The following is a 26,755-nucleotide window of genomic DNA, read 5'->3' on the forward strand; positions in this document are numbered from 1 at the left end:
GGGCAAAGCCCTATAGACTACAAGATGGTTGGATGGACGCACGTTTCGCAATTACCACATTCCTCATCAGCATCCTCTACTTGCAACAAAACTATCAACCAATTATCAGAATAAATTCTGGTAGTTCACCAAACCCAAAGTGAACCACACTTGAACCTTCCGGAAAAAGCTTAATAGTCAGCGTTTGCCGAAATAAATCTTTGTACACATATCTCTCTTTTCCTTTGCCAATTTCAAATCATCGATTTGAGGGTAGTTGACTGCCAACCATCTTGCCGTCTATAGGGCTTTGCTCAAAAAAACATTCTTTTCCTCTGTTGGTTAAGCTACACTTGTAGTTTAGTCAAAGCATGGATTTAAGTTGAAATCAAAACCAACAATAATGAAATAAAATTTTGACAAAATTGTCTATGCAAATACAATTTTGAAAAACAAATTTTAGAAAACTAAAATGTTAGCAAAATATTCTATAGAAATAAATTTTTGACAAAATTTTCTATTGACACAAAATATTGACAAAATTTTCGGTAGAAATACAATTTTGACAAAATTTTCTCTAGAAAAAAAATTTGGTAAAAATTTTCTATAGAAATAAAATTTTGTGAAAATTTTCTACAAAAATAAAATTTTGTGAAAATTTTCTATAGAAAAAAAATTTTGACAAAATTTTCTATTGGCACAAAAAAAAAATTTGAATTGAATTGTCTATAGAAATAAAATTTTGACAAAATTTGCTATAGAAATAAAACTTTGTATAGAAATACAATTTTCCAAAATTCCCTATTGACACAAAATATAGACAAAATTTTCTGTAGAAATAAAATTTTGACAAAATTTTCTCTAGAAAAAAATTGGTAAAAATTCTCTACAGAAATAAAATTTTGTGAAAATTTTCTACAGAAATAAAATTTTGTGAAAACATTCTACAGAAATAAAATTTTGACAAAATTTTTTATAGAAATAATAATATGACAAAATTTTCCAGAGAAACGAAATTTTGATAAAATTTTGACAAAATTTCCTATAGAAATAAAATTTTCAAAAAATATTCTATAGAAATAATATTTTCTGTAGAAATAAAATTTTAGCAAAATTTCTATGGAATTAAGATTTCCTATATAAATAAAATTTTGAGAAAATTTTCTCTAGAAATAAAATTTTGACAAAATTTTCTATATGAATAAAATTTTGACAAAATTTTCTTTATAAATAAAATTTTGACAAAAGTTTCTTTATAAATAAAATTTTGACAAAATTTTCTATAGAAATAAAAATTTTACAAAATTTTTCTATAGAAATAAAATTTTGATAAAATTTTCTATTGAAATAAGATTTTGAAACAATTTTCTATATAAATAAAATTTTCTATAGAAATAAAAATTTGACAAAATTTGCTATAGAAATAAAACTTTTCCAAAATTTTCTATAGAAAAAAAAGATAGTGAATGCGTAGCACCGAGAAATAAAATAAATAAATAAAAACACAAGGATTTAGTTTTCTTTTCAATATTCTTTCAATAAAACGTAATTTTATTGAATTTTTGGGAGATTATTAATTTACCTTTTACAAAACAATCGTTGGACGGACGTAATCCAGTAACGAATAATAACAAAAGTTAGACGCCGCAAGACGGTAATGGCGCGACTCGTTAGAAAAATGTAACGAATTGTGCTGAAAGCACAGAGCTGCATCCAGAGCTTAGGGTACATTTCCTAACGAGGGGGAAATTGTTATTTTACAAGATTTTAAGTCCCCATCTAACGAATAAATTTTGACCTTACGAATTTGAACTTAAACATTCCGCCCGCCTTGCAACATCCAGCTATGTTGTAATTGAAATTCAGTAATTCATAGAATATTACATATGTACAATATATTGATATCAAAATAAATATAAAATGCGTTGTCAGTATCATTTTCAAATTGAGCATTTTTTTTTTTTTTTTTTTTTTTTTTATTAGTTCTTTTAATTTTTTTCAAACTTCATTCTTTCTTAACTAAATGCTCGTAGAGCCGTTGACCCGGAGGGTCTGCAGTGTCTGGGTTATTGGCCAGGATGACCTACGACATATATTCATGGTTGACATTGCCCTGAAATCACCCAGCCGAATATCGTCAGCTGCGCCAAGGGGAATCCCGGACTCGAAAACATTTGAGGCTTAATAACCCTTGCGTATACGTCGGGCCCCAGGACCAACCCCACCCCGGAAGGGCGATAAAACACTGGATCGGCCAGCTGGAGACATTCAAAATGCTCTCGTATGGAGTCTGGAGCCGACGCCGATGGGGTGACCACACGGGATAAATCTGTCACCCGGGCGGAAAAAATCAATTTATTTTCCGCGTTGTGCCGGGATACGACGATCAGCGGACAAAAGGCGTTCTGCGCTGTCATTGCCGAAGTAAGCCGTAAGCTTTGGGCAAGACTACTGCATATCATACTGTACCCCGCACATGGGTCGAGGACAGCTCGGACGGGAATTCGACGACCGGACAAGACGAGTATCAACACAATAGTGGGACCAAGCGTAACAGTTGGTTGCAAAACTAACAACGGACTAAATATGGGGGTAGCATTTGTAATGCAGTACGCGGACGAATTAACGGACGGACTTGAATTTGACTTTCTCTTAGACAAATCGGACGATGGAGCGGAAGGACGTTGTTGCTGGTCGAAGGAGTGCAGAAGCGTATGGTGGCTCTCTCCGCATTCGCGACACCTTTCGCGACTATTGCAGGTCGACCGCATGTGTGACCTGCCCAGACAGTTGGAGCACACCCGATGAAGAACTACGGTGCGCAGCCTTTGCTCCAACCGCATTTTCAAGAACCTGCGGCACGACCGTAGATTATGCTTCCGCCTGCATAACACACAATTGTTCAAATGAAGCTTTGGGCTCGAGTCCGAATTTCTTTGGGCAGTCCCCGTAGAGGAAGACGAAGATTCTGCTGCCTTAGTTGCAGATACTTCAGCTGGAGCCGTATCAGCCCCCGACGGAGGGATAACTCTTTGTGCCGGTACTACCTCTTGTGAAGAGGCGACGACTGGGGTCATCCCGACGTCAGGGACCTGCTCGATTGCTGGTAACGGCTCGCGAAGAACCGGTGCAACATCATTTTCTAAAATCTCTCTTTCCTCATCGGACATCGGGACGTCATCCTCGTAGTCAGGGAGAGTCTTAACAATTTCCCTCATATTTTCCATTGTACTGCGAAAAGAAAGATGACGCTTACTATATGAACGATCGAAAACTATTCGGTCAGTATGACCAATTTTACCACCGGCCGTCTTACAACACCGTTTGCCGTTCTCACGTCAGCAACTCTAACGCGACCGTCAGATCCCGGGTGGACGTCATCCACACGACCTAACTTCCACGATGTAGGAGGCAATTGTTCATCACGAATTACTACCAAGTCCCCTACTTCGATATCACGCTGCGGAAATTTCCATTTATACCTTTTCTGTAAGCCTTTCAAATATTCATCTTTCCACCGTAAGCAGAACTGTTGCGACAGCGCCTTCATTTTCCTAAATCGATGCACCAAATGAAGTGGTGATTCCTCCTCTAACTGTTCAGGAGGCGCCAAGATCGGAGATCCTACCAAAAAATGGCCAGGCGTAAGTGCTACCAATTCTTGAGAACTTTCACTCATTGGGCACAACGGCCTAGAATTTAAACAAGCCTCAATTCTCGAAAGAACAGTCGAAAACTCTTCAAATGTAAATTTGAATCCTGATGCATGCTTCCTAAAATGCGTCTTGAAGCTTTTGACAGCAGCTTCCCAGAGACCACCCATATGTGGCGCCCCGGCAGGGATAAACTGCCAGGAAAGCTGCTGAAACTGGTATGCGGAACACACCTTATCACGTCCTTCCTTAAAAACACATCTCAAATCCTTTTCCATTTCGCGTGAAGCGCCTACAAAATTTGTACCATTATCCGAAAAAATGGTCTTGGGACAACCACGCCGAGATATAAATCTGTGAAAGGCAGCCAGAAATGTTGTCGTAGACAAGTCCGATGTGGCTTCCAAGTGTATGGCCTTCGTCGAAAAGCATACAAAAACGCAAACATAACCCTTTGTTATCTTACATGCGCGCCCTATAAATGACTTAATTTCGAAAGGCCCCGCAAAATCAACGCCAGTCGTAGTAAACGGTCTGGTAAGCACAGTTCTCTCCGGTGGGAGAGCCGCCATGATCTGCGTACAAGACTTCTTCCTATCCAACAGACACCGTTTACACCGGTTAATAGTCGATCTAATCAAAGATGTTAAACGAGGAATCCAATACTCTATCCGAATAAGACGTAGAACCAACTGGTTCCCTCCGTGAATAGATATGTCGTGAACATATTTCACCAGTAACCTAGCGAATCTACTATTATACGGCACTATAATTGGATGTCGCTCACTATACGACAGGGTAGGACACCTACTCAAACGACCATTCAACCTCATAACCCCCTCCTCATCCAGGAATGGATTCAATGACAACAACGAGGTCCTGGAACCTAACGGTTTCTTTTCCATCAAAAAACGGCACTCATCTGGATAATGAGCCCTTTGAGAAAGAACAGCTAGACGTAATCTCACTGCCTTTAATTCAGTTGCCGTCAACGTCGTGTCGTGATACACATTTCGACTAGCATGTGAATAATGGGTCCTGTGATAAAACCTAAATATATATGCGATGACTCGTAGAGCCCTATCTAACGAAGAAAATCTCTCTAAAATGTCCTCATAGTTCGTAAAAAACGATGCGTGAGTCTTGACCGCCCGTACCTCAACGTCAGTCTCAAGAGGGGTCAAATCACTAATATCCCACTGAGAACTAGCTGAGCACAGCCACTCTGGTCCATGCCACCAAAGCGTTGAAACTGCCAACTCTGCAGGCGACACTCCGCGACTTCCCAAGTCGGCCGGATTGTCCTCAGAACGAACATGGTACCAATTCTGTCCCCCAGTATTCTCCTGAATCCTACATACGCGATTCGCAACGAAAGTAGACCACGTAGATGGCGTCTTTCGAAGCCAAGAGCGGACGATCGTAGAATCCGTCCAACAATAAACACGGCGAAACTCAATATCTAGCTCCCTGGCTATAGACTTGTAAAGTTCTGAGGCCAAAACTGCCCCACAAAGCTCCAAACGTGGCAAAGATATAGATTTGATGGGGGCTACCTTAGTCTTACAAGATAGCAAATGGGTGAAGATTTGTCCCTGCGGCGTAACCACACGAACATATACTACCCCCGCGTATGCTTTTTCCGAGGCGTCGGAAAAAACATGTAATTCTACCTCACAGTCTGTGGAGTAATTGACCCATCGAGGAATACGAACGTGATTCACATCCTGATAGGTCTCGACAAACTTTCGCCATTGTCGCTCAGTTTGTAACGGAAGAGACTCGTCCCATCCTATCTTATCCAACCAAACCTGTTGCATAATTATCTTCGCCACTATAATAACTGGCCCCAGCCAGCCAACAGGGTCAAATAGCCTAGCTATAGCCGATAAAACCTCTCTCTTCGTAAACCGAGATTTTTGCTCAATCGGTTTCATCTCAAAATAAAACAAGTCTAACTGCGCATTCCACCTAATGCCCAACGGTTTCGAACTACTGGCCTCAACAAACTCCAGTAATTTGGCGTCAACCAAATGGTCAGCCGGAAGCGATTCTAAAATGGCTAGCTCATTAGAAGTCCACTTCCTCAGTTCGAACTTTGCCGATGATAGTACTCTAATCAATTGGTCCCTAGATTCAACAGCAGTATCCACGTCATGGTATCCTGTCAAAACATCATCCACGTACATGCACCTTCGTAGAATATGTGCCGCGTGGGGATAGTCATCTTCGGAGTCATCGGCCAATTGCAATAACGTCCGTATGGCTAAATAGGGAGCACAATTCACTCCAAATGTCACGGTCTGCAGCTCATAGTCTTGTACATCTTTTTGTGGGGAGTCCCTAAAGACGATTCGCTGCAGAGAAGTATGGGCCGAATTTACCCTAATTTGGCGGTACATCTGTGTGATGTCGCAATTAAAAACATATTTGAAAAATCTCCACCTCAAAATCAAATGAACCAATTCCAATTGTAATGTGGGTCCCACATAAAGAATGTCGTTCAGACTTTTACCATTTGAGGTCTTATGCGAAGCATTAAAGACAACTCGAAGTTTGGACGTCAATTTGTCCGGATTGATTACCGGGTGGTGTGGCAAATAACACACAGTTTGATCTGCAGGAGAAGTCGACGACACTGGTCTCATATGTTGCAAGTCCAAATATTCTTTAATCACCCCGTCATACATTAATTTTGTTTCAGGCTTTCGTAAAAGCGAAGCCTCACCACGAATAAACAGCTTCAAACAACTTGTCCGCGAATGTCCAAGCAAGACGTGTCCCTTTAATTCGGGTTTTATCGGAAGAGTCACTACGTATCTTCCATCGGAATCCCTATATGTGGTATTCTTAAAATTTTCTTCACAAAATTTATCTGCGGGAGAACAAATTGCCCGTCTTGGTAAGTCCTCTAATTCCCAAAATCGAAGAAGAGTCTTGTCAAGACCATCTTCTTCCATAAATTCAACAGTCGTTGAAAAAACCGTCACATTAGAAGTGGGAATTGAACCAGTAATGAGCCAGCCGAAGACTGTCTGTTGAGCAATCAACGACCCTAAAATACCAGACCGAACCCCCTGTAATATACTTCTGGGATACACGTCTGCCCCCAACAATAGATCAACCGGACGACTATCGAACAGATTAGGATCAGCTAAACGCAAATTTGGCAAACGTGACATATAATTCCGACTCACTTGGAAAGACGGTAAATTCCCAGAAATCCTAGGCAGGACCAACGCAGTCGCCTCTACCAAGACCGATCCATCTATTGGTGACCCTATACTCAGAGGGCAAATACCGCGAGAAGTTATCGAAACCGATTGATTCACGCCCGATATCGAAGACGTCGCACTCGTTATCGAAATCCTAAGCAACTTTTGCATTTTTTCGGTAATAAAGGAGGCTTCCGATGCTGGGTCAATAAGAGCCCGAGCTGGGTACGTCATACCCTGATGAACGATGTTCACCATAGCCGTCCCTAATAGTACCGACCTGTTCTGGGAAACATGAAATACTTGCCTGGCCGAAGTGCCAGACACGATTCCAGACGAAGTGGAAGGCTGCGGGTCAATCAAACCGCTAGAATCCGTAGGACGAGCGGCCGAAACCGTCGAAGACGTAGTCGCCACATTCGTAGAATGGGAAGAATCGCGATGAAGCAAAGTATGATGCCTTCCTTGACACTTCTCACAACTGCGAGATGTAGCACAGTTGTTAACGTCATGTCTACGAGATAGACAATTGAAACAACAGCGGTACCGTTTCACAGCAGTCAACCGATCATTCACAGAAAGATTCCTAAATTTCGGACAAACACGAAGATGATGGCTTTGTCGTGGACAAAGAACACACATCTTATCGACGGAATCTCTAGAAGAATGAGAAGTGTATTGCGAATTACGCGACCTAGATGGCGAAGATTTCGGAGCTGCATTCGTAAAATGCGTTCGCAGTTTCCTGCCATCAGTTCTCCTCGAAGCATCGATACCCTTCAAATCGCGCAGACACGTGAGTGTCTGAATCCTTTCCGTAAGAAAACGATCCATGTCCACCCAAGACGACAACGCAGACTTATCACTTATACCCTGTTCCCACAAAGTAACACTAATCTTCGGTAGACGTTGCACACACAAATATATCAAAATCGGATCCCAATCGTTCGTAGGAACGTTATTCACAGCCATCGCCGAAATACATGCATTTATACCACGCTGCAAGTTCTTCAACCCAGAACTTGTCTCGGTGTCTAAGACCGGAAGGTCAAAAAGAAGCTTCAACTGATTGCTGACTAAAATTCTCAAGTTGTCATAAGTTTCCTTTAACGTCCTCCAAGCTAACTCGAAACTTCTATCAGTGAGAGGAAATCTTCTTACAACTTCACGGGCGTCGCCACTAGTCTTTTTGAGCAAATGACACAAGCGCTCAATATCACTCAGACGGGAATTTTTTACATAAACAGCAGTAAACAAATCCCTAAATGTTGGCCAAGACTGAAAGTCACCATCGAAAACCTCAATATCGCATGGTGGTAAAGCCAAACTATGGACAGCACCATGGTCAACACCTAACAAAAGAGAATTTCCCGATATATCCACATTACCAGAACGAGCAGAAATATCCGCCACATCGGCCTGCTGTATAGGAGTTGACGCCCTATGAACGGCTTTTAGACCGTCTATCTTCCTTTCGATAGAGGAAACAATACGAATATAGGCATCATAAGTTGCCTCATACTTGCCGTCAGCAGATTCTACCTTTCCCTTATCTGAATCCTCCTGAAGATCGTCTAAACACTCCTCATACCTCTCTTTCACTTTCTCCCAGAGTGATTTCGCCTCTTCGACCTGAGCCCTTAGAGAATAAACATCTAAATTCTCCTCCTTCAAAGAGCTAACCCGTGTCCCAAACTTCACAACCGCATCAGCGGCTCTAATGAATCGCGCGAATGTATTAACTGGCATATTGAAAATAATTTAGCGTCACAAAAATTCACAAAAACTCGTAAAGTATGTGAACACGCACTTATCGACAGCGAAAACTGGCCGAAAAATCAATAAATTTGCACAAAATGCCCAAAAATGCAAAAACAAAAATTTACAAAATTTTTCTTTCAGTGTATCAAATTCTCACACTGCACCAAAATTACCACAAAATTTCTTGAAGTGTAAACAATTGTTCGTAAAACAACCACTTCAAAACTTAAAATCAAAAATTTCAAACAATTTGTAAACTATTGGACTATTTTTCTCTCAGTGTAGAAACAATTAATTTTCGTTCAGTGTACCGAATCACAAAATATTTTCCCCTTGTACAAAAAATAGGCAAATTATTCAAGTCAAATTCTAAAAATCTCAAAATTCTACTAAAATCATCGAACTATTTCTCTCAGTGTATGAATGAATTTACGAAAATTACGCTCAGTGTACCGAAGAATACTGACTGCCGCCAATTTGTATCAAAACTTCACACACGAAAACCAGATGATCAAAAAAATTCAACAAATTATAAGAAATTATAAAAAAAATGTCTGTAAGACCAAATGTAGGGTGCACGGACTGTAAAATACACCTCTACACTTCCACGCCAAATAATCTCCCCAAAAAAAATTAAAAATCGCAAATAATAAAAAATATAGAAATAAAAATATATACGTAATATATATGATAAAATAAAAATTATACGATCGTACCGGACCGCCTGTAGGGTGCACAGTGACCAAACCGATAATTTTTACTAATGCGCGTAACGCTAATGGGTCATACAACACGAAAACCCAAAAAACTCAATTTCAAAAATTTTTATAATTTTCCTCAAAATATTTACGACTCGCGGCCCCGTGAGGGTTAACAAATAAACCAAAGAAACACAGCTCAAAAAAAATATGTATGTATATACGTGTGTGTATCACTGATCATACGTAGGTATGTAATTCAAACGTTGACTGCAGTGACGATTGATGTTTGTTTACAATAGTAATACGACCAACAGAGCCTTTGGAGTCTGCGTGTATTTTGTTATTGTTTTATTTACTTCAAGTTAAAGGCAACGTAATTGCAAATAATGTTTTGAAGTAAATAAGCACTGTCAACGTTTAAATTCACCACACAACACCAATATATACAATAGATTTTTCACTTTTTATTTTGATTATTCTTTCACTTGAATATCATTTAACAAAACGAAATCAAACAAACGAAAGAAATGTGCGTACGTATGTAGCAACGAATGTGTGTTTTTAGAAATGCAATTTGCCGTCGGCAAAACGAAATAATTGAATCAATGTTGTAAAACGACCGCGGTTTAAATTTAAAACACTCGCGATTTGCTCAATTATTTTAATAAAACACTGACATACGCACCTGTGTGTTGATAAATAATTATTTAAATAAATTTTCAATTTAAATTCTTCACAAATATGGCTGCAAAGTGGATGCTTTTTGTTGTTGCTTCACAATGATGAGCACTTTCCTTTGGAAAAGAAAAAGAAAACCCTTTATTAATTGCTGTAAGCAAGTATCCGGCTCGATTGGACCAATGAATGCGTAGCACCGAGAAATAAAATAAATAAATAAAAACACAAGGATTTAGTTTTCTTTTCAATATTCTTTCAATAAAACGTAATTTTATTGAATTTTTGGGAGATTATTAATTTACCTTTTACAAAACAATCGTTGGACGGACGTAATCCAGTAACGAATAATAACAAAAGTTAGACGCCGCAAGACGGTAATGGCGCGACTCGTTAGAAAAATGTAACGAATTGTGGTGAAAGCACAGAGCTGCATCCAGAGCTTAGGGTACATTTCCTAACGAGGGGGAAATTGTTATTTTACAAGATTTTAAGTCCCCATCTAACGAATAAATTTTGACCTTACGAATTTGAACTTAAACAGATAGTGACAAAATTTTCTGTAGAAATCAAACTTTGACAAAAACTACTAGAAACAAAATTTCGACAAAATGTTCTAGAAAAAAAATTTGGTAAAACTTTTCTAGAAAAAAAAAATTTGGTAAAAATTTTCTATAGAAATAAAATTTTGTAAAAGTTTTCCATAGACATAAAATTTTGAATTGAATTGTCTATAGAATTAAAATTTTGCCAAAATTGCCTATGGAAATAAAATTGTGTAAAAATTTTCTATAGAAATACAATTTTGAAAAAAAAAAAATTTGGAAAACTAAAATGTTGGTAAAATATTCTAGAGAAATACAATTTTGACACAATTTCCTATTGACACAAAATATTGACAAAATTTTCTGTAGAAATAAAATTTTGACAAAATTTTCTCTAGAAAAAAAAAATTGGTAAACATTTTCTAGAAAAATAAAATTTTGCAAAATTTTCTATAGAAATACAATTTTGACAAATTTTCCTATAGAAATAAAACTTTCCCAAAAATTTCTATAGAAATAAAATAGTGACAAAATTTTCTATAGAAATAAAATTTTGACAAAATTTGCTATAGAAATAAAACTTTCCCAAAATTTTCTATATAAATACAAAATTTTCTATAAAAATTATTTATATAGAAAAATTTTCATACATTTTTCTATAGAAATAAAATTTTGATAAAATTTTCTATTGAAATAAAATTTTGATAAAATTTTCTATTGAAATAAAATTTTGATAAAATTTTCTATTGAAATAAGATTTTGAAACATTTTTCTATTTAAATAAAATTTTCTATTGAAATAAAAATTTGACAAAATTTTCTATAGAAATAAAATTTTCACAAACTTTTCTATAAAAATAAAATTTCCTATATAAATACAATTTTGACAAAATTTTCTATATGAATAAAATCTTGACAAAATTTTCTATTGAAATAAGAGTTTGAGACAATTTTCTATAGAAATAAAATTTTGATAAAATTTTCTATTGAAATAAGATTTTGAAACAATTTTCTATATAAATAAAATTTTCTATAGAAATAAAAATTTGATAAAATTTTCTATAGATATAAAATTTTGACAAAATTTGCTATAGAAATAAAACTTTTCCAAAATTGTCTATAGAAAAAAACAGATAGTGACAACATTTTCTATAGAAATTAAACTTTGACAAAAATTCCTAGAAATAAAATTTTAACAAATTTGGTAAAAATTTTCTAGAAAAATTTGTAGTTTAGTCAATGTATGGTTTTAAGCTGCAATAAAAACAACAACAATGCTTAAAAAAATTTGGTAAAAATTTTCTATAGAAATAAAATTTTGTAAAAATTTTCCATAGAAATAAAATTTTGAATTGAATTGTCTATAGAATTAAAATTTTACCAAAATTGTCTACGGAAATAAAATTTTGTAAAAATTTTCTATAGAAATACAATTTTGAAAAAAAAATTAGAAAACTAAAATGTTGGTAAAATATTCTAGAGAAATACAATTTTGATAAAATTTCCTATTGACACCAAATATTGACAAAATTTTCTGTAGATATAAAATTTTTACAAAATTTTCTCTAGAAAAAAATTTGGTAAAAATTTTCTATAGAAATAAAATTTTGACAAAATGTTCTATAGAAATAAATTTTTGACAAAATTTTCTATAGAAATAAAAATTTGACAAAATTGTCTATAGAAATAAAATTTTGACAAAATTTTCTCTACAAAAAAATTGGTAAAAATTTTTTACAGAAATAAAATTTTGTGAAAATTTTTTATAGAAATAAAATTTTGACAAAATTTTCTCTACAAAAAAATTTGGTAAAAATTTTTTACAGAAATAAAATTTTGTGAAAATTTTTTATAGAAATAAAATTTTGACAAAATTTTTTTATAGAAATTTTAATTGGACAAAATTTTCCAGAGAAACGAAATTTTGATAAAATTTTGACAAAATTTCTTATAGAAATAAAATTTTCACAAAATATTATATAGAAATAATATTTTCTGTAGAAATAAAATTTTGACAAAATTTTCTATATGAATAAAATTTTGACAAAATTTTCTATATGAATAAAATTTTCTATAGAAATAAAATTTTGACAGAATTTTCTATATAAATACACAAATTTTTATAGAAATAAAATTTTCATAAAATTTCCTATAGAAATAAGATTTTGAGACAATTTTCTATAGAAATAAATTTTCTTTTCAATGGATCTATTAACCATGTTCCTTAATCTATATCTGTCCATAAAGCTTGAAAAATAATTGTATAATTAGATAAATAAAATTTTCTATAGAAATAAAAATTTGACAAAATTTTCTATATTAATAAAATTTTGAGCAAATTTTTATAGAAATAAAATTTTCATAAATTTTTCTATAGAAATAAAATTTTTTCTATATAAATAAGATTTTGAGACAATTTTCTATAGAAATAAAAATTTGACAAAATTTTCTATAGAAATAAAATTTTCGCAAACTTTTCTATAAAAATATGATTTCCTACATACTATTTTGAGACAATTTTCTATAGAAATAAAATTTTGAGAAATTTTTCTATAGAAATAAAATTTTGAGAAAATTTTCGCAAGTAATTCGAGTGTGTATGACAATGTCTACTAACTTACTACGCAAGGGTATATTCAATTGGACCTGGCCGAACTTACTGCCATATATTCACTTGTTTAGCATTATTCTTCTTTTTGATAGATGATAATTTTTTATCATCTATCATTTAAGAAAATTCATCAATTATTTCTGTTTCAGTTTCTGTGTCACTTGTACCCTAGCTTCCTACCGCCCCCTGGGCTATCGCCTCTGAAAGACCAATGAATAGTGTGAAAAACTTCAACGTGGAGTTGGAAGTTTTCGAAAAAGAAAATTCTTTATCATGTTGACCCAATTCATTTGTAAATATCTTTATGATGATTCAATGATAGTATTCAAAGGTTAAAGATGAAAAACTGAGGGTCATTTAAAAATCAAATAAACAACAAACATTGACACCCCAACAGCAGTCAGGTATAACCTTGAGTTCACAATTCTTAAACTTTTCAATGACTCTTGATGTGTTTGCAGTAGTAATGGCTGTTAAAAAACAAAAAAATTCCAAACAATTTTAATGATGATTAATCTCCATACAGATGAATCAGAATTAAAAAAATACAGAAAAAATTAATGCATTTGGGAATTGTCACATGCACTGAAAGAAATGTTTTCCTGAGTGCACTCACTTTTCTCTTCCATTATTTTCATTGGTTTGAACCATTTTTATTTTAAAAAGGCATATTTTCTACTCCATTTAACTTGGAAATTATTGGTCTATTCTATGGGACTAATGTGTTTAGCTTAACATCTTTTACAGAAAGTTATCTTGTAATCATTTCGTAAATGACGGCAATTTATGCGACATTTTGTTCTCCTATTATTGTCTATTTTTCTTTTTTATTCTCCATTTTTTTTTGTAAAAAAAAACAACTGAAAAATAAACTATGATTTTCATGGAAATAATGATGAGTATATAATGCATTTCACCACCAAAGAACATGATGAGTCGTTTGTTGAAAGCGGTTCTATGGCTTACTGCTAATGGCTGGCTTCTGCAATAATGAAGAATGAAAACGACATGAAGCATATTTTAGGGCGTTAGGTGAGAAAACCGAAGGTCATATCCATTAGCTTTAATTTTACGAAACATTTTATTGATTTACAGAAAAATAAAAATTATATAAAAATAACACTCAATAAATTTAAGCCCTATAAATTAAAGTGGTAAGCCAAAAATAAAATTGCCATAAATGTATAAAAGTTCTGCTTCAGATTTGGTGTATATAAATTCTATTCCTACATTATGTTAAAAAAAAACCAATAACTCAAAATATAATTCGGCCTGTATATATTTTGTCATGACGACCCTTTAGAGGAGACAACAACAAAATTGCCAGTCAAAAGCCACCCATCAACTCTATTATACTAAATTTTTGACCAAGTTTGCCATTGACCCAAAAAAAAAAAACTCAAATAAAATAAATTTACAACATAAAATGGAAGATTAGTTATGGCTATTAATACAGCTGATGCATCCGTATAGTATAAAAAGTTGTTGTGCCAAGTTAAAGCCAAAAAATGTGGATAGTCAGAAATTAAATTTTGACAAAATTTTCTATACAAATAAAAATCTGACAAAATTTTCTATAGAAATAAAACTTTGACAAAATTTTCTATGGAAAAAAATTTCACAAAATTTTCTATAGAAATAAAATTTTGGGAAACATTTCTATAGAAATACAATTTTGACAAAATTTTCTATGGAAATAAAATGTTTACAAAATGTTTTAGAGAAATAAAATTTTGACGAAATGTTCTATAGAAATAAAATTTTGACAAAATTTTCTATAAAAATAAAATCTTGAAAAAAATTTTTCACAGAAATAAAATTTTGACAAAATTTTTCACAGAAATAAAATTTTGACAAAATTTTCTATAGAAATAAAATTTTGACAAAATTATCTATAAAAATTAAATGTTGACAAAATTTTCTATAGAAATACAACTTTGACAAAATTTTCTATAGAAATAAAATTTTGAGAAATTTTCTTTACAAACACAATTTTGACAAAATTTTCTATAGAAATAAAATTTTGAGAAATTTTCTATAGAAATAAAATTTTGACAAAATTTTCTATAAATATAACATTTTGACAAAATTTTCTATAGCAATAAAATTTTGACATAATTTTCTATAGAAATAAAATTTTGACAAAATTTTCTATACAAATAAGAATCTGACAAAATTTTCTATAGAAATAAAATTTTGACAAAATTTTCTATATAAATAAGAATATGACAAAATTTTCTATAGAAATAAAACTTTGACAAAATTTTCTATGGAAAAATATTTCACAAAATTTTCTATAGAAATAAAATTTTGGGAAACATTTATATAGAAATACAATTTTGACAAAATTTTCTATAGAAATACAATTTTGACAAAATTTTCTATAGAACTACAATTTTGACAAAATTCTCTATGGAAATAAAATGTTTTTTGGAGAACTAAAATTTTGACAAAATTTTCTATAGAAATAAAATTTTGACAAAATTTTCTATAAAAATAAAATCTTGAAAAAAAATTTCTATAGAAATACAATTTTGACAAAATTTTTAACAGAAATAAAATTTTGACAAAATTTTCTACAAATATAAAATTTTGACAAAATTTTCTATAGATATAAAATTTTGACAAAATTTTCTATAGAAATAAAATTTTGACAAAATTTTCTATAGAAATAAAATTTTGACAAAATTATCTATAAAAATTAAATGTTTACAAAATTTTCTATAGAAATACAATTTTGAAAAAATTTTCTATAAATATAAAATGTTGACAAAATTTTTTATAGAAATAAAATTTTGAAAAAATTTTCTATAAAAATTAAATGTTGACAAGATTTTCTATAGAAATACAATTTTGACAAAATTTTCTATAGAAATAAAATTTTGAGAAATTTTCTATAGAATTCAAATTTTGACAAAATTTTCTATAAATATAAAATTTTGAAAAAAATTTTCTATGGAAATCAAATGTTTACAAAATGTTTTAGAGAAATAAAATTTTGACGAAATATTCTATAGAAATAAAATTTTGACAAAATTTTCAATAAAAATAAAATCTTGAAAAAAAATTTCTATAGAAATACAATTTTGACAAAATTTTTAACAGAAATAAAATGTTGACAAAATTTTCTATAAAAATTAAATGAAATTCTGTGAAAATTTTCTGTGCAAATAAAATTTTGACAAAATTTTCTATAAATATAAAATTTTGACAAAATTTTCTATAGCAATAAAATTTTGACTTAATTTTCTATAGAAATAAAATTTTGACAAAATTTTTGTCAGCAATGAAATTTTGTTAAAATTTTCTGTGGAAATGAAATTTTGACAAATTTTCTATAGAAATAAAATTTTAACAAAATTTTCTATTGCAATAAAATTTTGACAAAATTTTCTATTGCAATAAATATTTGACAAAATTTTCCATAGAAATAAAATTTTGCCAAAATTTTCAATAGAAATAAAATGTTGACAAAATTTTCTTTAAAAATGAAATTTTGACAAAATTTTCTACAGAAATAAAGTTTTGACAGAACTTTCTATAGAACAATTTTGATAAAATGTTCTCTATGACATTTTATCAAAATGTCATTTCTGTGGAAAATTTTTGTCAAACTTTTATTTCTATAGAAAATTTTGCAGTCCACAGGTCCAATTAAATTTGACAAGCCTACTTTTCCTCTGTTGGCTGTATGTTTAGGTAATTTAGTCCATGCATGGTTTCAAGATTAAATCAAAAACAACAATACTGATTGAAGAAGAAACCAACAATAAAAAACTTCTCTAAAATAATTTTGTCAAGATTTTATTTTTACAAAAGTTTTTTGTCAACATGTTTCTATACAAAATATTGTCAAAATTGCTATTTCTGTAGAAAATTTTGCCAAATTTTATTTATATAGAATATTTTGTTACAATTATTTCTATAAAAACGTTTGTCAAAATTTAATTTCTCTAGAAAAATTTTGTTAAAATATAGTTCTCTAAAAAATGTTGTCAAATTTTATTTTTATAGAAAATGTTGTCAAAATTATTCTACAGAAAATTTTGTAAATTTTTTTCTACACAAAATTTTGTCAACATTATTTTATAGAAAAATTTGCAAAAATTTGATTTCTGTAGAAAATTTTGTCAACATTTTATTTCTATAGAAAATTTTGTCAATTTTATTGTTCTCTAAAATATTTTCGTCAAGATTTTATTTTTATAGACAATTTAGTCAACATTTTTCTATAAACAATTTTATTACTATTTTTATTTCTATAGAAAATTTTGCCAAAATTTTATTTCTATAGAAAATGTTGTCAAAATGTTATTTCTCTAGAAAATTTTGTTAAATATAGTTCTCTAAAAATTTTTCTCAAGACTTTATTTCTATAGAAAATTTTGTCGAAATTTTTTATAGAAAATTTTTTCAACATTTTTTTACGGAAAATGTTGTCAAAAGTTTCTGCAGAAAATTTTTATCAAAATTTTGTATTTTTGTAGAAAATTTTGCCAACATTTTAGTTCTATAGAAAATTTTCTCTAAAAAATGTTGTCAAGATTTTATTTTTCGAAAATTTTGTCAAAATTTTATTTGTATAGAAAATTTTGTAAAAATTTTGTTTCTCTAGAAAATTTTGTTACGTATAGTTTTCTAAAAAATGTTGTTAAAATTAAGAAGATTTTGTTAAATTTTATCAAAATTTTATTTCTGAAAACATTTTCTATTGAAAATTTTTATCAAATTTTTAGAAAATTAGAAAATTTTGCCAAAAATTTTAGTTCTATAGAAAATTTTGTTCAAATATTAGTTCTCTAAAAAATGTTGTCAAGATTTTATATTTAGTAAATTTCGTCAAAATTTTCCTATAGTTTTATCAAAATTTTATTTCTGTAGTTTTTTTTTTGTTTTACTTTATGTCTATAGAAAATTTTGCAATAATTTTATTTCTATAGAAAATTTTGTCAAAATTATATTTCTATAGAAAATTTGTCATAATTTTATTTCTATAGAAAATTTTGACAAATTTTATTTCTATAGAAAATTTTGTCAAAATTTTATTTCTATAGAAAATTTTGTCAAAATTTTATTTCTATAGAAAATTTTGTCAAAATTTTATTTCTATAGAAAATTTTGTCAAAATTTTATTTCTATAGAAAATTTTGTCAAAATTTTATTTCTATAGAAAATTTTGTCAAAATTTTATTTCTATATAAAATTTTGTCAAAATTGTATTTCCAAAAAAAATTTTTTTCAAAATTGTATTTCTATAGAAAATTTGTCAAATTTTTATTTCTATAGAAAATTTTGTCAAAATTTTATTTCTATAGAAAATTTTCTAAAAATTTTGTTTCTATAAAAAAATTTGTTAAAATTTTATTTCTATAGAAAATTTGTTAAAATTTTATTTCTATAGAAAATTTTGTCAAACTTTTATTTTTATAGAAAATTTTGTCAAAATTTTATTTCTATAGAAAATTTTGTCAAAAGTTTATTTCTATAGAAAATTTTCTCAATATTTAGGTGTATAGAACTTTGTTTTCAAATTTTATTTCTATGGAACATTTTTTCAAAATTTTATTTCTATAGAACATTGTGTCAAAATTTTATCAAAATTTTATTTCTGTCGAAAATTTTGTCAAAATTTTATTTCAATAGAAAATTTTATCAAAATTTTATTTCTATAGAAAATTTTGTCAAAATTTTATTTCTATAGAAAATTTTGTCAAAATTTTATTTCTATAGAAAATTTTGTCAAAATTTTATTTCTATAGAAAATTTTGTCAAAATTTTATTTCTATAGAAAATTTTGTCAAAATTTTATTTCTATAGAAAATTTTGTCAAAATTTTATTTCTATAGAAAATTTTGTCAAAAGTTTATTTCTATTTCTATAGAAACTTTTATTGCAATTAGTATAATTATTATAACTAGAAAATTAAGATGAATACGTGGAATTCATCTTAATTTTTTCGCTGTTTATTATTTTGTACCTATCATTCATATAAAAGAATTTTATATTATGTAATGAATACTTGAATAATATTTGCTTTCGTTTTTCTTTTTTAGGTAAAGTTTGAAGGTCCGATGGCTTAATTATCAGAAATAGTTAATAACAATACATCAGTAAGTATTGACAGACTTGCAGTCTTTGCCAAAGCAATTTAATAATTACTACTATTTGTTATTTAATTGGCATGTTCGAAAATACACTGAAAAGTTTCATTTATATAAATTTTATTCATTATTTAATGAAATTAATAAACAACATTATTAGACCCTAAAAGACATAGTGGTTATTGGAACACAAATATATTAAAATATTATTTAGATTATAATATAATTAATCTAAACAAAAACATTAAAATTAATTTAATAATATTCTTATCAATATTTTAATATATTTAATATATAAATATTTAATATATATACAAATCAATTACACAATCCTATTGTGAAGATAATCAAGCAGAACCTATTTTTCAAAGTATTATATTATTAGTTAAAGACTGCATATATTTAAAGTCACTGTCCATAATCCTACCCGCCATTGAAAATCATCTATTTCAAGGATTTTTCTATACCTAATTGGCGTATAAAAGTTTTGCGAACCACATTGCGTTTCTTCTAATTAAATTCGGATGTTCCACTAGCCCAAGCAATCAGTGTGTGTCTAAGACAAGCCTCTACTATGAAAAATTATAGTTTAATAATGATTGAATGGCAGTTTTACAATAGTATACCATTAGGTATGAATTCGAACTTCGAAGTACGTAAATGCCACGACCCGAGAAACACAAGTAATCACTTGGCACATACTCGCTTGGTTGATAGGCAATGAAGTGCATACAAAGTCTATGCTCTCCTTAATTATCGGATGTAGTTGGGAAAACTTTAACAAAGAGAAATGTGGTTTAATTCAAATGCAATTGCGTTACAATTATTTTCTCATACCAAGACATTTCTGCTGAATATATAGAAATAAATCTTGATAAAATCTTGAGAAAATTTACTACAGAAATAAAATTTTGACAAAATTTTCTATAGAAATGAAATTTTGACAAAATTTTCTATAGAAATAAAATTTTGACAAAATTTTCTATAGAAATAAAATTTTGAGAAAAAATTTTCTTAGAAATAAAATTTTGAGAAAATTTTCTATAGAAATAAAATTTTGAGAAAATTTTCTTAGAAATAAAATTTTGAGAAAATTTTCTATAGAAATAAAATTTTGAGAAAATTTTCTATAGAAATAAAATTTTGAGAAAATTTTCTATAGAAATAAAATTCTGAGAAAATGTTCCATAGATATAAAATTTTGAGAAATTTTTTCCATGGAAATAAAATTTTGACAAAATTCTCTATAGAAATAGAATTTTGACAAAATTTTCTATAAAAATAAAATTTCGACAAAATTTTCTACAGAAATAAAATTTTGACAAATTTTTCTATAGAAATAAAATTTTGACAAAATTTTCTATAGAAATAAAATTTTGACAAAATTTTCTATAAAAATAAAATTTTGAAAAATTTTCTATAGAAATAAAATTTTGACAAAATTTTCTATAGAAATAAAATTTTGACAAAATTTGCTATAGAAATAAAATTTTGACAAAATTTTCTATAGAAATAAAATTTTGAGAAAATTTTCTATAGAAATGAAATTTTGAGAAAATTTTCTATAGAAATAAAAATTTGAGAAAATTTTCTATAGAAATAAAATTTTGAGAATTTTTTTTGTATGGAAATAAAATTTTGACAAAATTTTCTATAGAAATAAAATTTTGAGAAAAAATTTTCTTAGAAATAAAATTTTGAGAAAATTTTCTATAGAAATAAAATTTTGAGAAAATTTTCTTAGAAATACAATTTTGAGAAAATTTTCTATAGAAATAAAATTTTGAGAAAATTTTCTATAGAAATAAAATTCTGAGAAAATGTTCCATAGATATAAAATTTTGAGAAATTTTTTCCATGGAAATAAAATTTTGACAAAATTTTCTATAGAAATAGAATTTTGACAAAATTTTCTATAGAAATAAAATTTTGACAAAATTTTCTATAGAAATAAAATTTTGACAAAATTTTCTATAGAAATGAAATTTTGACAAAATTCTCTATAGAAATAGAATTTTGACAAAATTTTCTACAGAAATAAAATTTTGACAAAATTTTCTATAGAAATAAAATTTTGACAAAATTTTCTATAGAAATAAAATTTTGACAAAATTTTCTATAGAAATAAAATTTTGACAAAATTTTCTATAGAAATAAAATTTTGACAAAATTTTCTATAGAAATAAAATTTTGACAAAATTTTCTATAAAAATAAAATTTTGAAAAAATTTTCTATAAAAATAAAATTTTGACAAAATTTTCTATAGAAATAAAATTTTGACAAAATTTTCTATAGAAATAAAATTTTGACAAAATTTTCTATAGAAATAAAATTTTGACAAAATTTTATATAGAAATAAAATTTTGACAAAATTTTCTATAGAAATAAAATTTTGACAAAATTTTCTATAGAAATAAAATTTTGAGAAAATTTTCTATAGAAATAAAATTTTGACAAAATTTTTTATAGAACTAAAATTTTGACAAAAGTTTTTATAGAACTAAAATTTTGACAACATTTTTTGTAGAACTAAAATTTTGACAAAATTTTCTATAGAAATAAAATTCTGAGAAAATGCTCCATAGATATAAAATTTTGAGAAATTTTTTTGTATGGAAATAAAATTTTGACAAAATTTTCTATAGAAATAAAATTTTGAGAAAATTTTCTATAGAAATAAAATTTTGACAAAATTTTTTATAGAACTAAAATTTTGACAAAATTTTTTATAGAACTTAAATTTTGACAAAATTTTCTATAGAACTAAAATTTTGACAAAATTTTCTATAGAAATAAAATTTTGACAAAATTTTCTTTAGAATAAAATTTTGACAAAATCTTCTATAGAAGTAAAATTTTTACAAAATTTTCTATAGAAATAAAATTTTGACAAAATTTTCCATAAAAATAAAATTTTGACAAAATTTTCTATAGAAATGAAATTTTGACAAAATTTTCTATAGAAATGAAATTTTGACAAAATTTTCTATAGAAATAAAATTTTGACAAAATTTTCTATAGAAATAAAATTTTGAGAAAAAATTTTCTTAGAAATAAAATTGTGAGAAAATTTTCTATAGAAATAAAATTTTGAGAAAATTTTCTTAGAAATAAAATTTTGAGAAAATTTTCTATAGAAATAAAATTTTGAGAAAATTTTCTATAAAAATAAAATTTTGAGAAAATTTTCTATAGAAATAAAATTCTGAGAAAATGTTCCATAGATATAAAATTTTGAGAATTTTTTTCCATGGAAATAAAATTTTGACAAAATTTTCTATAGAAATAATATTTTAATACAATTTTCTATAGAAATAAAATTTTGACAAAATTTTCTATAAAAATAAAATTTTGAAAAAATTTTCTATAGAAATAAAATTTTGACAAAATTTTCTATTGAAATAAAATTTTGACAAAATTTTCTATAGAAATGAAATTTTGACAAAATTTTCTATAGAAATAAAATTTTGACAAAATTTTCTATAGAAATAAAATTTTGACAAAATTTTCTATAGAAATAAAATTTGTAGAAAATTTTCTATAGAAATAAAATTTTGACAAAATTTTTTATAGAACTAAAATTTTGACAAAATTCCATAGATATAAAATTTTGAGAAATTTTTTCCATGGAAATAAAATTTTGACAAAATTCTCTATAGAAATAGAATTTTGACAAAATTTTCTATAAAAATAAAATTTCGACAAAATTTTCTATAGAAATAAAATTTTGACAAATTTTTCTATAGAAATAAAATTTTGACAAAATTTTCTATAGAAATAAAATTTTGACAAAATTTTCTATAAAAATAAAATTTTGAAAAATTTTCTATAGAAATAAAATTTTGACAAAATTTTCTATAGAAATAAAATTTTGACAAAATTTGCTATAGAAATAAAATTTTGACAAAATTTTCTATAGAAATAAAATTTTGAGAAAATTTTCTATAGAAATGAAATTTTGAGAAAATTTTCTATAGAAATAAAAATTTGAGAAAATTTTCTATAGAAATAAAATTTTGAGAATTTTTTTTCTATAGAAATAAAATTTTGAGAAAATTTTCTTAGAAATAAAATTTTGAGAAAATTTTCTATAGAAATAAAATTTTGAGAAAATTTTCTATAGAAATAAAATTTTGAGAAAATTTTCTATAGAAATAAAATTTTGAGAAAATTTTTTATAGAAATAAAATCTTGAGAAAATTTTCTATAGAAATAAAATTTCGACAAAATTTTCTATAGAAATAAAATTTTGACAAAATTTTCTATAGAAATAAAATTTTGACAAAATTTTCTGTAGAAATAAAATTTTGACAAAATTTTCTATAGAAATGAAATTTTAACAAAATTTTCTATAGAAATGAAATTTTGACAAAATTTTCTATAGAAATAAAATTTTGACAAAATTTTCTATAGAAATAAAATTTTTACAAAATTTTCTATAGAAATAAAATTTTGAGAAAATTTTCTATAGAAATAAAATTCTTACAAATTTATTTTATAGAAATGAAATTTTGACAGAATTTTCTATAGAAATAAAATTTTGAGAAAATTTTTTATAGCAATAAAATACTGAGAAAATTTTCTATAGATATAAAATTTTGAGAAAATTTTCTATAGCAATAAAATTCTGAGAATATGTTCTATAGATATAAAATTTTGAGAAATTTTTATGTATGGAAATAAAATTTTGACAAAATTTTCTATAGAAATGAAATTTTGACAAAATTTTCTATAGAAATGAAATTTTGACAAAATTTTCTATAGAAATAAAATTTTGACAAAATTTTCTATAAAAATAAAATTTTGACAAAATTTTCTATAGAAATAAAATTTTGACAAAATTTTCTATAGAAATAAAATTTTGACAAAATTTTTTATAGAAATAAAATTTGGCAAAATTTTCTATAGAAATGAAATTTTGACAAAATTTTCTATAGAAATAAAATTTTGACAAAATTTTCTATAGAAATAAAATTTTGACAAAATTTACTATAGAAATAAAATCGTGAGAAAATTTACTATAGCAATAAAATTTTGACAAAATTTTCTACAAAAATAAAATTTTGACAAAATTTTTTTATAGAAATGAAATTTTGACAAAATTTTCTGTAGAAATAAAATTTTGTCAAAATTTTCTATAGACATAAAATGTTTAGAAAATTTTCTATAGAAATAAAATTTTGACAAAATTTTCTATAGGAATAAAATTTTTACAAAATTTTCTATAGAACTAACATTTTTACAAAATTTTCTATAGAAATAAAATTTTGTTAAAATTTTCCATAGAATAAAATTTTGTCAAAATTTTCTATAGAAATAAAATTTTGTCAAAATTTTCTGTAGAAATAAAATTTTGAGAAATTTTTTTATAGAAATAAAAAATTTTCTTAAAAATAAAATTTTGAGAAAATTTTCTATAGAAATAAAATTTTGAGCAAATTTTCTTAGAAATAAAATTTTGAGAAAATTTTCTATAGAAATAAAATTTTGAGAAAATTTTCTATAGAAATAAAATTTTGAGAAAATTTTCTATAGAAATAAAATTTTGAGAAAATTTTTTATAGAAATAAAATCTTGAGAAAATTTACTATAGAAATAACATTTTGACAAAATTTTCTATAGAAATGAAATTTTGACAAAATTTTCTATAGAAATAAAATTTCGACAAAATTTTCTATAGAAATAAAATTTTGACAAAATTTTCTATAGAAATAAAATTTTGACAAAATTTTCTATAGAAATAAAATTTTGACAAAATTTTCTATAGAAATAAAATTTTGACAAAATTTTCTATAGAAATAAAATTTTGACAAAATTTTCTATAGAAATGAAATTTTGACAAAATTTTCTATAGAAATAAAATTTTGACAAAATTTTCTATAGAAATAAAATTTGTACAAAATTTTCTATAGAAATAAAATTTTGAGAACATTTTCTATAGAAATAAAATTCTTACAAATTTTTTTTTATAGAAATGAAATTTTGACAGAATTTTCTATAGAAATAAAATTTTGTGAAAATATTTTATAGCAATAAAATTCTGAGAAAATTTTCTATAGATATAAAATTTTGAGAAAATTTTCTATAGCAATAAAATTCTGAGAAAATGTTCTATAGATATAAAATTTTGAGAAATTTGTTTGTATGGAAATAAAATTTTGACAAAACTTTCTATAGAAATAAAATTTTTACAAAATTTTCTATAGAAATAAAATTTTGACAAAATTTTCTATAGAAATAAAATTTTGACAAAACTTTCTATAGAAATAAAATTTTTACAAAATTTTCTATAGAAATAAAATTTTGACAAAATTTTCTATAGAAATAAAATTTTGACAAAATTTTCTATAGAAATAAAATTTTGACAAAATTTTCTATAGAAATAAAATTTTGACAAAATTTTCTATAGAAATAAAATTTTGACAAAATTTTCTATAGAAATAAAATTTTGACAAAATTTTCTATAGAAATAACATTTTGACAAAATTTTCTATAGAAATAAAATTTTGACAAAATTTTCTATAGAAATGAAATTTTGACAAAATTTTCTATAGAAATAAAATTTTGACAAAATTTTCTATAGAAATAAAATTTTGACAAAATTTTCTATAGAAATAAAATTTTGACAAAATTTTCTGTAGCAATAAAATTTTAACACAATTTTCTATAGAAATAATATTTTGATACAATTTTCTATAGAAATAGAATTTTGACATAATTTGTAGCATACTTTTGGGCATAGTTTAATTATTTGGAGACATTGCAGATACGATTGACTCTCGAATCAAAAAATAATTCACAAAAAAAAAATTGTTTTCTTTAATCAATGGAGTTCTTAATATATATTATTTGTACTATTCCACTACTATTGTTTTTGAGTGCAGCTGTACCTATTGAATTCAGCAAATGTAGCCATGATTTATAACCATCCAAGTTATTCTAAATTCATCTTTTGTTATTACACATTCATGCCTAATGATTTCCATAAAAAATGTCAATAAAATTTGTTATCATCAGCGTATAGATAGATGATGTGTAGATAAATGACATATCATTAGGAAGGTATATGTTTGCATATGCGATATTTTTTTTTATTTTATTTGATAATTTATTATGTCGCCCTGGAAATTATGGGAAATGATGACGCTAGTGTGTCTGTATACCCTTTACCACTACTGTGGTACAAGAATTTGAATGTGACATTCAGAAGAAGTAATCAGAGACCCGTGATTTAATATACTAAAATCGTCTTCAGAATTAAATTCGAATTTGATTCAACGATGCCTAGTCATTTTTTTTTTGTCTTTAAACACAGCTCACAGTTGAAGTCCTCAAATTGGCTTCACTTCGTCTGAAAAACTATCCCTATTAATTTTGGAAAAAAAATCGTTTCAGATTTAGATGCAGCTGCCATTTATATTTATAGCCGATTTGATTTCTTATTAAAAAGTATGGCATACATTCAGGCGCTGACTGAATTTTCATAAAACAGCCGAAATATTTGTATGAATCAA

General features: G+C 26.9%; 2 protein-coding genes across 7 annotated transcripts in view; one reads left to right on the top strand and one right to left on the bottom strand.

The window, feature by feature from the left end:
* Positions 1-26,755, top strand: part of LOC142235152 (uncharacterized) — a 454,428-nt gene that overhangs the window by 235,568 nt on the left and 192,105 nt on the right. The window lies entirely within an intron of this gene.
* On the bottom strand, positions 1,491-10,302 carry LOC142235153 (uncharacterized). Its single transcript, XM_075306411.1, has 2 exons — positions 9,995-10,302; positions 1,491-3,210 (listed from the first exon to the last, which is right to left on the bottom strand). Exon 2 carries the CDS (start codon positions 3,204-3,206, stop codon positions 2,076-2,078), a length of 1,131 nt encoding a protein of 376 aa, XP_075162526.1. The 5' UTR covers positions 3,207-3,210; positions 9,995-10,302; the 3' UTR covers positions 1,491-2,075.

This window comes from Haematobia irritans, chromosome 4 (genome assembly GCF_050003625.1).
Source record: "Haematobia irritans isolate KBUSLIRL chromosome 4, ASM5000362v1, whole genome shotgun sequence".
NCBI lineage: Eukaryota > Metazoa > Arthropoda > Insecta > Diptera > Muscidae > Haematobia > Haematobia irritans.

Bases quoted from the DNA above. Each gene is read 5' to 3' on its own strand.
- LOC142235153 (XM_075306411.1), bottom strand. From the start codon at position 3,206: ATGGAAAATATGAGGGAAATTGTTAAGACTCTCCCTGACTACGAGGAT.